The sequence below is a fragment of the Rhagoletis pomonella genome, unplaced genomic scaffold (genome assembly GCF_013731165.1).
Source record: "Rhagoletis pomonella isolate Grant_MI unplaced genomic scaffold, Rhpom_1.0 Rhpom_scaffold_00008, whole genome shotgun sequence".
In the NCBI taxonomy this organism is placed as follows: domain Eukaryota; kingdom Metazoa; phylum Arthropoda; class Insecta; order Diptera; family Tephritidae; genus Rhagoletis; species Rhagoletis pomonella.
Window position 1 is genome coordinate 26,019,385 of NW_023458562.1, and position 16,934 is coordinate 26,036,318.

General features: G+C 34.7%; 1 protein-coding gene across 50 annotated transcripts in view; it reads right to left on the reverse strand.

The window, feature by feature from the left end:
• LOC118744535 (Down syndrome cell adhesion molecule-like protein Dscam2) overlaps nt 1–16,934 on the reverse strand; it is a 170,518-nt gene that overhangs the window by 22,678 nt on the left and 130,906 nt on the right. For 41 of the 50 annotated variants that reach the window (XM_036477630.1, XM_036477638.1, XM_036477603.1 and 38 more), the window contains 7 exons: nt 3,683–3,802; nt 2,391–3,617; nt 1,599–1,754; nt 844–1,527; nt 668–776; nt 420–596; nt 155–321 (listed from right to left, as the gene is read on the reverse strand). In XM_036477630.1, coding sequence (XP_036333523.1) covers nt 155–321; nt 420–596; nt 668–776; nt 844–1,527; nt 1,599–1,754; nt 2,391–3,617; nt 3,683–3,802 — 2,640 coding nt within the window. Of the gene's footprint in view, nt 1–154; nt 322–419; nt 597–667; nt 777–843; nt 1,528–1,598; nt 1,755–2,390; nt 3,618–3,682; nt 3,803–10,798; nt 11,090–14,239; nt 14,528–15,223; nt 15,512–16,934 lie in introns of all 50 variants that reach the window. The other 9 variants (XM_036477614.1, XM_036477627.1, XM_036477644.1 and 6 more) reach the window with 3 other exon arrangements.

A 16,934-nucleotide genomic window follows, 5' to 3' on the forward strand; every position in this document is an offset into this window, starting at 1 on the left:
TTTTTCACATACATATGTACATTAGACACATACTTATGCACATATGCATCAATGCATTTACGTATGTGCGCTCGTAAAGGCAATCATTAGCTACATAGCGTGTGTATAAATTTACAAATATACAAAAACGAATTGGAAAACTGAAAATAAATACCTCCAGTCACAGTCAATGTGGCAAAATCATATTCGGCAACAGTAAAACCGGCAGAATTATGAGCGGTAATACGTAGGTTATACCAGGTGGCGGGTTCCAAATCCAAAACAACATAGTTATTATCGGGCTTAACATTGTTCGAAATTTGATTCCATTCAGTTTGATCGCTAAAAGGAAAAAATAGAGTATAAATTATGTGTACCGCACATGTAGGGAGAGAAAAAATTATTTTTCTTAGTTTTTTCTTAAAGACAGCAACACCAACCGCTTCTTGTTCTCAACAACAAAGTGTGACATAGGGCAGCCGCCATCTTTCCAGGCCTTGAAATGCAGTGAAACCGAGTTGGAGGAAACCTCAATGAAGCGTTGCTTCTCTGGCAGTTTGGGTTTGTAGCCTTTGGTGCGGGTATTCAGTATGTCTGAAGCTTCGCCAGCGCCGATGCTGTGGAAAGAAGTTAAGAAAAGCAAATGAAAAAATTGCAAACATATTTTTTACGCTATGCTTTTGCATACTTGTTGAAACCGGTAGCATAGACTTGATAGCGTGAGCCGCAGAGCAGATTTTCGATAGTGTATTTTTGTGCATCCACAGACACCTCGGCAGTTTCCCATTCTCCAAATTCTGTGCGGAAATTAAATTTAATTAACTTCGCCAACCTAATCACCTTTCCTTCCCCCTTTGCACTTACCTGGCTTATAGTGCAGTGTGTAACCATGCAATGGTGCGGTATCTCCCTCGTGTGGCTTCAATTTCACAGTCAATGAATCGGTGGTTGTGGCCGATAGCGAAACTTGTGGCGATTGTGGTGGTGCCAATACAATCAATTTGTGTGTAATTGAATCCTTTGCAATCGAATTTTCCGCATGGCATGAATATTCACCAGCATCTTGACGATTAACTGACTTTATCAATAGTGAGCCATCGGGCAGAACGCGCATACGATCATTGCCGGTGAATTCAACGCCCTTAATCTTCCAGGTAATCTCAGGTTGTGGCGCACCTACAGCCAAGCAGGGCATTTTTGCATCTTCCTTGAAAGTGGCAGTGAATGTGTCATCGAATGAAGCAATCTTAGCGGGTACTTGATCACTGGGCATGGCTACAATACTCTTTGAAGGTTGACCCTCGCCGATATTAGTGCTAGCGGTGACCCAGAATTCATATGGCTTATTCTTTTCCAATTCAGTCGCTTCATAACTCATTTGATAGTGTGGTATCTTTTGGCTCTTGGGTTCACCTTCTGCACCTTCGACTTTTGAGTATACAGTATACTGTTGTATGATGCCATTGGGTTGCGCTGGTGGGCGCCATGAAACCAATATAGCAGCTTGACCCTTGACTAAGGCCTTAACATCGGTGGGTGCTTCGGGGACTGGTGTGAAAAGAGAAAATTATAAATTGAATGCAATGTATTTTCGAAATATTTTACGAATTTCGACTTACCATCAGGTTCAGTTTGACAGTGTATGGGTGCGCTGCGTACGCCATCGCCGCCAGCGGTGGTAGCGAGCACTTGCATGGTGTAGTTGGTGAATTTCTTAAGTCCATGTAAAACGGTATCTGAGGAGGCAGTCTTCTTGTAGTGACGTTTGGTGTCATCTTTGAATGGAAAATTTTAATTATTTTAAATGAATTAATTATTCACTTCAATTTAATTATTTTTCATCAAAAAATAAGCCACATATAGACGATAAACGTATTTATCGACAACGTTATCGATTTGCTGGCACTATTATCAAGACACATACATACATACTACATATTAATCTGGATTACAATGCTGCTAAACGTGAAAATTGTCAATGATTATTGATTTATCGATACATTTATTAATGTATTTATTTAAATATATTTTTATCGACACGTTTATCGATAAGATACTGTTATCAACTATATATATATTATTTAAAAATATCCAATTAAAACAATTCTGCAATCTATATACCTATAAATTTCGATATTTATCGATAAAAATTGATATATTAATAAAATTATCGAAACTTTAGCGACAAGATATCTTTGTCACCATTATTATATAAAACAAGAATGTTTCACATGAAAAAGGCCTTATTTGAAGATCTACTAAATAATAGGCCCGGAATCACACAAAAATCAGCTGTTTTCAATTAATTTCAATGTAATTTAATTATTGCTAAAAGTCAATATGTCGCTCTTATCTTGGTAGCTTTAAAATATTTATAATTGGCATTCGCCCACTTCCCCCTTGATACTCACCATACCATTCATCGCTGGGCGCATACACCACCTTGTAAGTCTTAATTACGCCATTAGCCGATTCCAGTGGTGGACTCACCCAGCTGACGCGAATGGTTTGCGAGGTCAATGTGGTGCAGGCAGTGTCGCTTGGTGGTTGACTAGGTGTGCCCTCGGCAGTGAATTGTTTCTCCTCATCGCTCAATGGACCGGCGCCAATCTTGTTGAATGCCTGGATCACCACCGAGTATTGAGTGTAAACGCGCAAGTTATTCAATTCCAAGCTATGTTCCTTGCCTTCTTCAGTCAAAAAGTTAACAGTCTCAAAAACATATGAAGAATTGGTATTCGATAGTTTATAGCCAACATAGTAACCCAAAATTTCACCATTCCATTCAGAGCGTGCTGGTGGTTTCCAGGTGACGCGCAGTGTAGTCTGGTTGACGGGTTCAACTTTGATATTCTGTGGCTTGCCAGAGGGTGCTTCTTCGGCGGTAATGATTGTAACAGCTTCCGACGATTGCGAGGTACCAATCGCATTCTCGGCGACAATGCGTATGTTGTAGGTGGTGGCGGGGCTCAATTTCTGCACTTGCGCTTCGGTAGTATGACCAGGCACCATAACACGGTCCACTTCATCCCAGGATGCACGCGAGCGTTTGAATTCAATAATGTACCGGATCAGTGGTGAATTGCCATCGTAGGGTTGTGCCCAGCTCAGCTGCACAGAACGGCCAGATTTGTCTAAAACTTTCAAAGCATAAGGCATCTCTGGCACTTCCTGTATAATCATATTAATGCTAGCATCGTCCGAGCCAAAAGCATTGGTGGCCAAGCAAGTGAAGAGTGCCGAGTCAGAGCGTTCAGTGCGTTTAATTGAGAGGCTAGACATAACGCCGGTGGAGAGGATTTCCTCGCGTATGGTGTAGCGGTTGTCATTCTTGGGATCCAAGCGTACATTATTCATATTCCAGAGAATGCCAATGGGTTTTTCGCCCTTCGCTTCGCATTGCAAGACAGCGGGTTCGCCACGACGTGCAGTCTGATTGCGCAGTTTCTCGGTAAATTCTGGTGGTGCTTGAACACTGATCATTATAACAGCAGAAAGACCAGAACCGATGCCATTAATAGCCTCACAGAGATAGTAACCTTCGTTTGTCTTTTGGATATTGTCGATATGCAGTGTGCCTTCTTCAACACGAATATTATCGTTCTTCTTCAGATCCTTATATTCGCCGGGACTGTCGCCTGTGGGCAATGGAAAGTGGTGAGTGAGTAACTGATTATATCTGCTTTAATTTCCATTTACTTACCAACAGCTTTCTTCCAAGTGACCTGGGGTTTGGGGAAGCCATCAGCTTTGCATTCGACCTTAGCATCAGAACCTTGTGCGAAAGCCTTGTCGGTGGGTTCGAGTATCCATCTGGGTGGTACTATTGTGGTTTAATCAAACCAAACCGAAGTGGATGTTATGAAGAATTGAGAGGGAAAAAAATATATATTAGCTTATTTCATCGAGTTTCTTAATTGCAAAAATACATTTATAAAGCATGCGGTAGAGTTTAAAAAATGTTTTTACAACAGACGGACGGAAGACGAAGATAAAGTGAAGTGGTGATTTTTTAGCAATTGATATATTTTTATCATGAAAACTGTTTGCAATTTTTACTTCTTTTGGTTAATTTTAGACAAAAATAATGAACTTTTCAAAAAACTAATTTTTATAAATTTTTATTGCTTTTTAGAATAATGAAATGAGGATTTTTAAAGTTTTTGTTTTGAAAACTACGTACAAACATAATTTTTTAAAAATTTAAAATTGTTTATTTTTACCACTTCACTTCACTTTTTTGTACTTACGAAAATTTTGATGTTTCGATGAGTTTTTGAATTTTGTTTCTGATTTGTCTTAAATGTGGTTTAAGCACCCATTAATGTTATTTATTTTTAAATATACTAACAAGACGACTGGCCAAAACTATAGAAGCGTTTTTTACGCATTTTTTCCATAAAACAATTGTCGAACATACTTTGTATAGAAGGAAAATGCGGGGAAAATAATTGCAAAAAATCAACGCGATTTTTTAGCAACTTAGAACTTCACTTTATCGTACTAAAATTTAATGGGCTATAAAACTGCATACTCACAAAAATTCTAAAAAATCTGATTGAAAAGTTGAGAATTTAGATGCAACTTTGCAGAATTTTTATAATTTATGCACAAAGTTAAAAATATGAATTCATACGATTTTTGTTAGGTATTGAGCTGTGCTTTTATAAAAAATAATAAATATTATATAAAAAAGAATTTTGCCAAACTGGTATCTCTCCACGTCTCGACAACTTCTGCGTTTTGCATTTAAGTAACACCAAGAGTAATTACCTTAGCTAAAATTCAAGAATCAGATACTTAGAAAATTTGTTCTACGAAAATAATTTGGAATATGGTTTTAAAGGTACTAAAGTGCGATTGAAAAGAGCCCGATCTTTGAAAAACGACGTGAATGATCTGGCCCCTTAATTTTAGCCCTCATATATGTATTTTATAATCGAATGATGGAAGTTTTCTGGAGTTATGTGCTTAATAGAAATGATTGGATACAGGCCTCGCGTCAGTTGATAAAAATTTGAAATTTCAAACTTTAACAACATAATAAAACGCGGTACTTAGTTTTTCAGCTGGCCTATTTTAGCCGCTTAGTGACGATTTTTTAATGTATTTTGAATAGATTTTTATATGCAATATTTATTCCGTTATTTAAACATTTGATATTTTTATTTAAAATTGTTTCATGTATCATAATCGTTTTTAAGCACTCACGAACATCAAAATTTTCCGCAAATACTGACGCTTAAAAGCTATGCAAATTAAGTTATTTTACAACTAAATACAACCCAAGAAAGCAACAAGCTACATTTATACAAACAGAAAGTGAAAAGGACAACAAAATGTTGGCGGATTAATTGAAAATAAATGTTAATCAAAAATAAAGTTTCAAAAACTGTACAGAGCATGCGTAAAACGATGTGCTAAGTGATGCTGAGAAGCTGGCAGATAATATTTTATGAGAAATTGAAAGATTGGCTTTTTTTATTTTTTACTTAATTTGTGCTTTTAAACTGCTAAATAAAATTTAATTTTCTATTTTTTTATTTATATTTATTTAAAGCCTCACAGCATCAATTAACAGCAGGATAAATATTTAATTTACCCCCAATCGTTTTGTATACGAAACTGATGAGTTTTCAATGAAAATGAAAGTTAATTAAAGACAGGATATTTCTCTAGGGTGCGGATGGCCAGTGAGATGGAGTTGGCGTGAGGGTGGAGGACTGCAAGAGTGGAAGCGACCGAGTTAGTGATCAGAATGGATGATGAGCGCGTAACAGGAGAAAAGCTGTGTGATGGGTGTGTAGAATACATTATGGCACACAGCTGTTAATTGAATATTGTAATGCTGTTGATCGGCTGCTGTAGTATGTATGTACATTCTGTTAAGTTACATATTCAACGAAAACATACGAGTATAGTACATACTGTGTGTGTGCGGGCAAGTGAAGCAAAGCTGATATTGACAACACCACATACCAGAGTATTTTGTGTTACATTCATGATATGCAGCCACACAAAACACTTTCCATGTAAGGGCAGTTTTACAGAGTGTAGTTGTTTCAGTAGTTTGTGATATTTTGTTACGATGTTAGCAGCATTTACATATGTATGTAAATATTATGTACGCATGTTAGTTTACGGAGTTAAATAGATTTATGTTAATTTTGCGCCAGAGAAATTCCATATACCTATTAATAGCATTTTTTAGACCGAAATAGTCTGTTAGTTCTTCTTCTTCTCTGTTAATTAACATACATTTATTTAACATGTAGCAGACAGCAGTGTGTTATGTAAAAGCATGTTATCGCATACATATTTATCTTTGTTAGTAAGCGAGGATCGAAGAGGGGTTTCGAAAGTAGGAAAGACGTGTGTTTAGATTTTTTCTGATTAAAAAAAAAATATAAATTTGTTTGCTGCACACATTTACAAAATTCGCTACTTTATTTATGCATATTGGCAAGTTTTCGTAATATTTACTATTTGTATGCGCAAAATGCTATTTTAAGCTCAACAAAATAAAATTAAAAACGAAAGAAAATCCAAATTTAGCACTAAAATGCATTGATATAGAAAGTACAAAACAGTTAAAAAAAAAAATTAAATAAAATAAAAAATTTTTTAGTCAAAGAATTAAAACAAAATGAGTTTGAAAAAATTTAATAAAATTAAAAATAAGAACGCTGAAGCAATTTGTAGTATTTTTTCCATAGCAAGTGATTGCCCAGTGTAATGCGCAGATTTTTAGTTAAACATAAAATTTCATTCATTCTTTCTCACAAATTTGGTATTGGTGTAGCTTTTTTTTTTAATAAAGAAGTGCTTTTGAGTGCCCTTTATATGCGCGTGTGCATATGTGCTGAGTTATGTGTATGTGTGAAGTGTTTGTGCTGCAAGTGATATTATTTGCTGTTTTGCGAATCTGAGCTGTTTTGCCATTTTTTTTTTTTTACACATGAGTTGTTGACTGTGAATTAAGTATTAACAATTTTTTTTACAATAGCTGTAAGCCCAATACATTTTTCCACAACATTCATGTTTCAACAAAAAAATTTAAATTTTTTGTGTAGTTGCGATTAGTTTATGCAAATTTATACAAACTGTCACCTGCGCTGACGCTGTCAAGTGCTCTTTTTCGAAATTATTTACAGAATCCAAAACTTTTAAGCTTTTAGACACTTTTTGATCAGAGCAAAAATCATACTTGTTGTTGCAGTTAAAGATGACGTTCCATAGATTTCTTGAAACCTCTGATTTTCAGAGTTTCTTTCATTAAACTTGGTTAAAAAAAAAAAAAATAAAAAAAATAAAAAAAAAAAAATCGAAAAAATCGGCCGTTTTATTGCGATGTTAATTTCTTCGATGAAATAATGTTCTCCATGATTTTTGTTTTTAAATGCAAAAGTTACAAAAAATTGTAAAATTTTAAAAATCGAATAATAAAAAAAACTGTTATAAATCTTGATTAAAAAAAATTGTCTTCATGAAAATGGGTTTGAAAAATTTTCAAGATATGTAAAACATTTTTGTTTGAAAAACAATTGTGCAAGTTTTTTTTTTCAAAAGCCAAGCCCAACGCATTTCTGCGCTTCTTCCCCTTTTTCAAAGTCCAGCAATAATAATGCACTAGTTTTTAGGTATAAAAACTTCAGTACACAATTTTTGAAAATTTCTAAAAACAAAAAATCATTTTCAAAATAGTCTTGAACCCTAATTTGTTCTTGCGGTTCATCGCAGGCAAAAAAAAAAGCGTAAAAGTGCAGTTTAAAAAAAAATTTTTTTGAACGCATTTCAAATTTAATTTTCATGCCATTAAGAATTGATTAGAAATTATTCGAGTAATTTCGTATTGAAATTTGGAAATATCTTCTATTTTAAGCTTATATGCAAAGCAAGAAAGTTTTAAAACTTTAGAAAAAAATTAAAAACTTTTCTTTTTATCAAGCAAAATTTTTAATTTTTGTTTAACAAAATAAAAGATTTACAAGCTTATAAATTTTTGAAAAATGCTTTTTACAAATTAAGAATTTGAATCTTTGAATAAAAATTTCATTGTGATTTTTTAAAATTCAAGAAGAAAATTAATTAGTTTTTTAAGTAATATTTTTTAGTGAAGGAGCTATAAACTTGAAATTTCAGTCGCTTTCTTTCTTGCCTACCGTTCACCGTTAGCGTTGCTGTCTTATTCGCGCTGCCCGCCGCATTGGAGACCTCACACGTATAGCGACCCGCATGCGCCGAAGTGACATTATTGATTAACAAAAGGCTTGTATGCTCGCCAACACTAGCCAAAGTGGCTAAATCATTGTTTATACGCTGTTCGTTCAAGTACCAATTGAACAAAATTGGCAGATCGCCTTTGCTGGCAATGCAAGTGAGCTGAACATAATCACCCATATGACATGGTGTGGCCGAGATGGAGAGTTTGGCCAGATAAGGCGTTTCTTAGTGGCGAATAAAAAAAGATTGTGCGATTTAAAAGGTGGAAAAATGTGTGTACATAAGTATAAAGTACGTATTTAAAATTTCTAAAAGAAAATTATTTTAAAATAAATGAAATTTTAGAGGATTTTGTTAAAAAAGGTTTTTTCGCACCAAAATGCCATATCAATCATTACCATTTTTTGAATTTGAGGAATTTGAAACTATTAAAATTTTTAAATTGCTTAGGCTAAAATAAGATTTTTTTGAAATTTCCAATCTTGTGTTTTCGTCTATTTTGCATAAATAATAGTAAATTTTTACTTCAATTTCTCGGAAATTCACCAACCACCCCATAACAGCGCTCCAACCAACATCATCAACATAAATCAAGTTCGCTGCTTAAGTCTTTCGTTTGGTACTCTCAATGAATTTAGGATTTGAAATTATGCAGCAAAAACGTAAAAATAAGAATTTCTTTAAAACAATATATATAAACTCAAAATCAAAAGGCACGCTTAACTTCATTTTGCACCACCCTCACCCTTCACTTTCAACACCGACCAGCGTCGCGCTACACCTGCCGCATTACGAGCGACGCACGTATAATTCCCCGAATCGCTGATGGTAGTTTGACGCAGCGATAATATCAAAGTATATTCATCGATTTTATGATAAATAGAACGCAACAAAGGTTGACCATCTTTTAGCCAGTGTATATCGATAGGCAAATCACCAGAGTTAACCATGCACATGACACGTACCGCCTGACCGCCATTTACACCGTTCGCATTGAAGTGGAATTGCTCAAGTTGGGGTAGTTCTAAATATATGGTTCAAGAAGTTGGATCGTGAAGTAGAAATGTAGGCAGTGCGTGGACAAAAGGCAAACACACATTTGTACATACATATGTACATATGCACATATACATACATATAAGTAAGTGCATGTTTGTAGTATGTATGCTTCAAAGAAATGATTAAGTATGTGAAGTGAGAGGTTAAAATTTACGTTAAAAGATTTAACTATTTTTAGGGGGCCAGTGAAGCTGCCTAATTGTATGCAAAGATGATTGAAAAAAATTTATTAGATCAATCAATTCAATTCAATTTTATTACTGCTTGAAAGAGCCTAGGCCTCCGAGGCACAATATTAAAAAGTAGTGCTTGTTCCACGAGCTACTCGAAGAAAGACTCGAGCTAAGTTCAAACTGCGAGCGTAAAAAAGAAACTGTCAAATGACGCAGCTTCAACAAAAGTACGTGCAACAGTTTCGTGTAAACTTTGACAAAACACTTTTGTTTGTTATCACAGATTATGCTTTAAGAAAACGTTTGCTCTATCAGCAGCAATTTGATATGTGGATACGGACGGCAAGTACGGAAGCGCGCTCCGTCGGTGGCTGGTTGAACCATAACTCAAAGTGGCTCACGAGTAGCTTTTAGAACAAACCTATACTTTTTTTTTGCTTACTGAGAAGATTTGTTTTAAGACATTTTTTATTTAATTTATTATTTTATTTTTATTTCTATTTATTTTTTATTTTTTTTATTTTTCTGTTTGTCTTATTTTTTAGTTTTTTTATCTTATTTTTTTAGCTTTAATTTTTAGTTTTTATTTAATTTATAGTTTTATTTTTGTTATTAAAAATTTTATAATTTTTTGTTTATTTTTCTATTTTAGTTTCTTTATTTTTTATTTTGATTTCTTAGTTTTTTCATTTGGACTTTTTAATTTTTTATGTACATTTTTAAATTTTTTTTTTTGAATTTAGTTTCTGATTTTTTATTTATTGTTAGTCATGTTTTTTTACAATTTCATTATTCAACTTCTGGCAAAATATTGAAGCATATAAATAGCCAAAAATGTGTTATTAGTTTCACTTAAACAAGAATATTGCATACTTTTAGATTTTACATCATTGGACTGCATTTACTCGTATATTTATTCATCTTTGCATACTTTTCAGTCCCCTTCACTGTTTTGCAAAATTTTGGTATACACACGCTTCCCCGTGGAAGTAGAGAAAAACACAAAGTGAGGACGAACGGGTTTCCAAACCCAGTAAACATTCAAGGACAAAGCACCACAAGTACATATAATAAAGTGAAAGTATACTAAACTAAAAAAAAACCAACAAAATGCACGCACACACAAACGCGCAGCACACAAAAAATTTCCTAAAAGCGCCTAAGACTATGCAACACACTAAGGGGTGACGCGCCTTGAAATATGCTTTACAGAGGTACACACACACAAAGAGTTAATGATGCTTAACCAAGCCATTCCGCATGAAATAAAAGTGCGCCCGCAGCCTCTTATACTAAAACTATTAGGCCTCTAGGACTACTTTAATTTTAACTGTTGTAAAAACTAGCGTATGCTGTGCACAAACCCTTTACTGTTAAATTCGTCGACACTGTCGTATATCCTGCGTGATTCGCACCCATACAGGTGTATTTGCCGGCATGCTCACCGCTTACGCTTTCAATATTTAGCGAGCTACTGCGTTTACTATGCATCAGTATCATTATACCATCGATCAATTGGGCTGGTTCGTCATTGTAGTACCAGGTTATGTTGAACGGCGCATCGCCATGCACCACTGCGCACGCAAGCTGGAAATAATCGCCCACATAGAGTGGCGAATCGGCGTTGGTGGGAAGTGGCGCAAGTTTCGGTGGCACTAAGATGATTATAGGGATGCGAATGAAAATGAGGAAGCGACAAAGGGAGGGAGATGTTGAGGAAGGATGGGTGATATGAGCAGGAGGCGAGTAACGCAATAGGAAAAATGTTATAGGAACACAACAAGGAGAAAGAGAAGTTAATCAATTATAGGGATGGGGATAATTTAGTGCCACGGATTTTCGAATTGCGTGTTTATGCAACATTGGATGATTTGGAAAACAAAAACAAATTTAAAGTAGGCAAAAATTAGAAATTTACGTTTAAAAAACCAACTTAAAATATACTAAAAATACCCTTAACTACTAAATAAAAAAATTTAATTAAAAAAATTATCAAGTTTTTCTTCTAAACATTTACTATTATTGTACCATTCACAATCAGTTGAGTCGTGTAACTCGTTACGCCAGCCGCATTTTTGCCATAGCAAGTATAATTGCCTGCATGTGCGCCATCTATGGATTCGATAGTCAATGCCGAGCTGCGTGAACCCATTTTGGATATTGTTATGCCACGCAATTGAGCATAGCTTTCGTTTAGCGGCAAACCGTTGTAATACCAATAGACTAAGAGCGGATGATCACCGTGTATTATGGAACATTGTAGCGTACAATAATCGCCGGGAAAGAATGCATCGGCGCCTGAGGTAAAGGGCGCGATTTTGGGGAGGACTGTTTTTTGTTTTGCAAAGAAAATGTAAATTTCCATGCACAGATTAAAAAGAATAAGATAATAAGTACTTTTTTTTAGAAAATTCCAATGTAATCGTCTACTTATTTTTAGTCAATATAACTTTAGACAAAACTAAGACAAATTCTTCAAAAAATTATAGGCGTATTCATCTAACATCACATGTACGGAATTTATAATTTTATCAAGCTTATCAGCAGTTTACCACGTTATATGAATACCCCTAATGAGAAAGTTTTATAGAAATATTTTTATTTCGGCATTCTACCTTGGTCTAAGAGATTTTAGAAGGCAGAACCTAATGAACATAACATGTTACTTTTTTATATTGTAATGGCTATGTCTTCTTTATTTTCTTGTTTCTGTTGAATAGGTGCTTAATTAACTCTTGTCTAGGAAAACATTATGATTTAAGTGTTAAAAGGACCTGAGTAAGGTTGAGAGTACAACGACCAATTGAATGACTTCCCTAAAAATTATCAAGAATACAAAAAAAAATTGTGCTGGAAGATGTCTGTCCACAAAAACCAAGTCGCGGAGATGGTTTTGGTATCAACTACGACCGTTTTGGACATTCTTCATAATCAACTTTTTATATCTAAGGTTACCGAAAGACAGGTCACATCGTGTTAATACTAAGACGAGCTTTTAAATCTGTTTTAAGCGAACTGTTTTGTGGCAATGAAGAAGACTTATTTAGTGCTCAATTAAAAAATGCAAACTTGGAAAAAAAGTCCAGATGATAAGAAAGTGAATTCGGTGGCTATTTCAGCCGTTTTTGAAGAGAATAAGAACATGCTTTATATAAAAGCTGAGTATTACACTAACCGAAGAATATATTGACAAATAAAAATAATTTCGAGCTTTTCCCGTTTAGGTGACCACTAACATCTAGCGCCTAAATGCATACCACATCTTTGATAGACCCGCATAAAAAGGATAAAAAGGGAAATTTTTTCATTTGCATTTCTGAAGTGCCATATAACATGTCTTATTAATGTAATAAGTTTATGGCACCTCAATCACTGCTCTGTCAAGCTTTACGCATCCTCCGGATTTCGGACAACTCGCCCAGAATTTATTACTTACAACCAAGCAAAGGTGGCAATAGGGGGTTATCATTGACCGCAATGCCTACCCACCATATTTTGATTGAACACATATTTGTTGTAGTATATGCAAACAACCTAATCTCCCCATACAATTCGCGAACTTTTAACCCTCTCTTAGCTTTCATTATTCATTTCATTATTCAGTTCAGCATTTTTAAAACACATGAACAATTTTCATTTAGCTCGTCGACAAACTCTGATTAATTTTATTTGAATCAACGGTGGGCTCATGTAGTTTTAGTTAGTCGAATAGCCACTAAAATGGGACAAATGAATAAATCATTATTGTTCGTAGGTAGTGCTATTGAAAGAGAAAATTCTGTAGAATTGAAAAAATAAATAAATTTTTTTTAATTCATAATAAAGTTAGAAGGACGAAATTCGAGCACGTGATCGAGAGTATATTAGTCCTTTATATTTAATTTTTTTTTTTTTTCAGAAATAAGTATTGCAAAATTTCAAGGATATTCAAATTTTAAAATTACATTTTTAATACCTACTCGTCCTTATGCACTAAAAAATTGTATCTACTTTAATTCCACAAAATTTTCTGTTTAATTTGAAACTCAGACTGATTTTCTACGTTGCACTGAACTTGTAAAATAATTTTTTCATGTAATCATATTTTTCAAATTCCAAAGTTCCTTAAAAAAAACTAACTTCAGACAGAACTGCGTTTGTAAGTTTTACTGTCGCACGGTGTAGGAGATCGTTGAAAAGGTGGATGGTGGATGGTCCGTCATCCAGCCTAGTGAATTTATAGTCTTTTTTTTTTTTGAAAACCACAATGAAGCTATACAATATTTGAGGTGGCACAATATCTCGAAGTAGGCTTTCAGGAGTGACCTGACCTAGTATAAAATTTTGTTTCCAATATGATAATTGATAATAAATATGGTTATTAATTTTAAAATGGTGCGGCATAGACAAACTTTTTGTGCGCATTTTCAGTGCAACATGCAATTTGTTTTCCTTTTTTTGCATTTAACAGCAGTAAATTTTTATAAGTTAGGCGCAGCTTTCCTTAGCAAGCAATTTTCGAAAATAACGAGGCAAAGCGTTTTTTTTTGTTTACAAAGTGATTAACATTCACTTTAAAGTACGCAAATTAGAGAGGGAAAAAGCTGCAGAGAGAGAGAGCGAGAATGAGGTAGAAACAGAGTAGTTTACAACCATAAACAATGAACTTTTAGTAGGCAAAAATCCACATTTATGCTATAACTATAACTATGTAATTTTCTACATTCAATATACGAGTTCGAATGTTTTGTTAATTGTTTTAAACTATTTAATATATGTTTTTTTCTTTATACAACTATATATTTCTTTTTATCAAATTCGCTAACCATAAACATTCAACTCGGTTGAATAACTCTGTACGCCCGCACGATTGCTTGCATTGCAAGTGAAATTTCCAGCATGTTGATGATCGACTGATTCAATGGTCAGCACACTACTGCGACGACCCACTGTCATTGTGGAAACGCCTAGCGCTTCACTAACCAGCTCACCGTTAAGCGTCCATTCAATGACAAGCGGCAAATCGCCGGTGGGTACCGAACAGTGCAGCGTAAGATATTGGCCCGTCTGAGCGGGACCCTCCTCGAAGGCGAAAGGTATGATGCGTGGTAAAACTAAAAGTGGGTAAAAGTATATGTAGAATGTAAAAGCATAGAGTACAAGCGATAAAAGTAGTGGGAAAAAAAAAATTAATGAATATAGTAAAATTTAATGGAAAATTAAAAATGTTTCATAAAAATCAGCGACAGAAAAATCAACTAACAGAAAGCTAAAAGTATGTAGGAAATATTTTTTCGTAATAATTCAGTAACCTATAACTTTAAGCAGCGCGCCGTAGCTCGCTTTGCCCGCCTCATTCGAGCCGTGGCAGCTGTAGTTGCCCGCATGTCGCGCGCTAACATTTTCGATGGTTAGCACGCTGCTGCGACGCCCCAATTTCGATATTAATATATCCTGATCATCAGCATTGACTAGCGGTTGATTATTGAAAGTCCAGAGTATGTTGAGTGGTAGATCACCCTCGGTAATAGTGCACTGATAGGTAATATATTGGCCCAAATGCACGGCTTGATTGCCGCTAGAGAAGGGAGAAATTTGCGGTGGAACTTCGCGGAGAGAGAGAATGATAGAGGGTGTGTGGAAACAAGTAAGCGCAGGAGGGAAATAATGAGGAAAGAAATGAATAAATTAATTTATACTTTTCAATTAAATTCAACAAAAACAAATAACTTTTCAATTAAAGAAAAAAAAATATTAAAAAAATTTAATTTTAAGCCTTCTTATTATTAAGTTTTTTTTCACCCGCCCACCGTTTACAACCAACGCCGCTGTATACTCTGTGGTTTGCGCCTCATTGCGCGCCTTACAGGTGTAGTTGCCGGCATTGTTGCCATTTACCGAGTCAATTGTTAAAACCGTTACTTTCTTGCCAATTTTCGATGTGGTCACACTCAAATAATCGTTTATCGGATAATCGTTGAACAGCCAAGTCATATCGACCGGTAAATCACCCTTAGATATGGTGCATTGTACGGTTACCGAGTCGCCAAAATTTGCGGGTTCTTCGCCAAATTCGAAGGGTGTGATTTTTGGTGGAACTACGTACACAAGGTTGAAATATTGGATGCATTTTTTATTAAGTTTTTTTTTTTAATATTACATATTTTTAATTTTTTTTCAGATAAAATTTTAAAAGAAAATGTTCTAGTTTGCAATATGGATTAGACAAAAATTTCCATTTTTCATCAACTTGCATAAATATTCTGGCCAATTAGCTATTCAGCACAACAAAAAACAATGATTTAGAATTAACGAAAAAGCTGTTCAAATAATTTAAACTCCTCTAATTTTTTGTCAACACTCAATATTCTTTAACTGCTATTCAGCGGGTCGAAAAAATATTTTGCTTTTGAATTCTTTCAAACTTTTTTAAAACATCAAAGATTAACTGGACAAAGTTGAATATCTTTATTTTGTATATTCAGCTGTTGAAGCAATTGGTAGAACCAACCTGCGCATTTTACCCCAGAACGATTTTCCATCATCCTTTGTCAAATTTGGTTTGAAGACAAACCGGTTTCAGCGTTGTGTCATTTTCAGTGCCATTTTTCGTTCTTTATATTGCATTCCACAGTAGTCAGGGATGTTTTTATACATTTTAACATTTTAGACAGCAATTCTATGCAGCTAAGTATAGAGATAATTTGTAAGCAGCATGCTGACAAGCACATTTTCTTCCTAAACAACTTTTGTACAGAGCTTTCGGGTCGTATCTACAAACAAATCACAAGTCAGCGCAATAAAAATCAACAAAGCAACACAAAATTAGGAAATTTCTATAAAGCAATAACTTAAATAGCAATTTTTTAGCTAATTCAGCTTCGTCAAAAAAAGCGTTTCGTTAAAAATTTGTGAAATAATAAAAGCATTGAATCTCGCGCGCAATACGAAACATGCTATTCAGCCATGGGTAATGTTTTAATATTCGATAAGAACTTTTTGAGGAATTAGATAGGGGGTATACAAAGAAATTTCAACAAAAACCAATATTAAAAAAAAAAATGTATATTATTTTAGTATAATCTTTTTTTTCAGATCTACCATTTACAACCAATTGCGCTGTATAACTACTCGCCGCCCACGAATTTCTAGCTTTGCAGGTATAATTTCCCACATGACGCGCATTCACTGAATCTATCATTAACACACTCAAACGTTTGCCCATTTTTGTGGCTGTAATGCCGGAATATGAGTTGAGAGGATAGTCATTGAAAAGCCACTCAATATCGAGCGGAAGATCACCGGAAGAGACAAGACAGTTTATGGAGACGGAGTCCTCAAAATTCGCAGGTGCTTCGCCGAAGTCAAAATGCGCTATCTTAGGGGCCACTAGAAAGGTGTGAAGAGGAATGAGAATAAATTTTGGAAAGCTGTTACACTCGTATAGCTGTATGTGTGTTAAGTAGGGAAATATTCATGAGTGTTTAGGGTAATTTTTGCAATTGTCAATAATAATTTTAG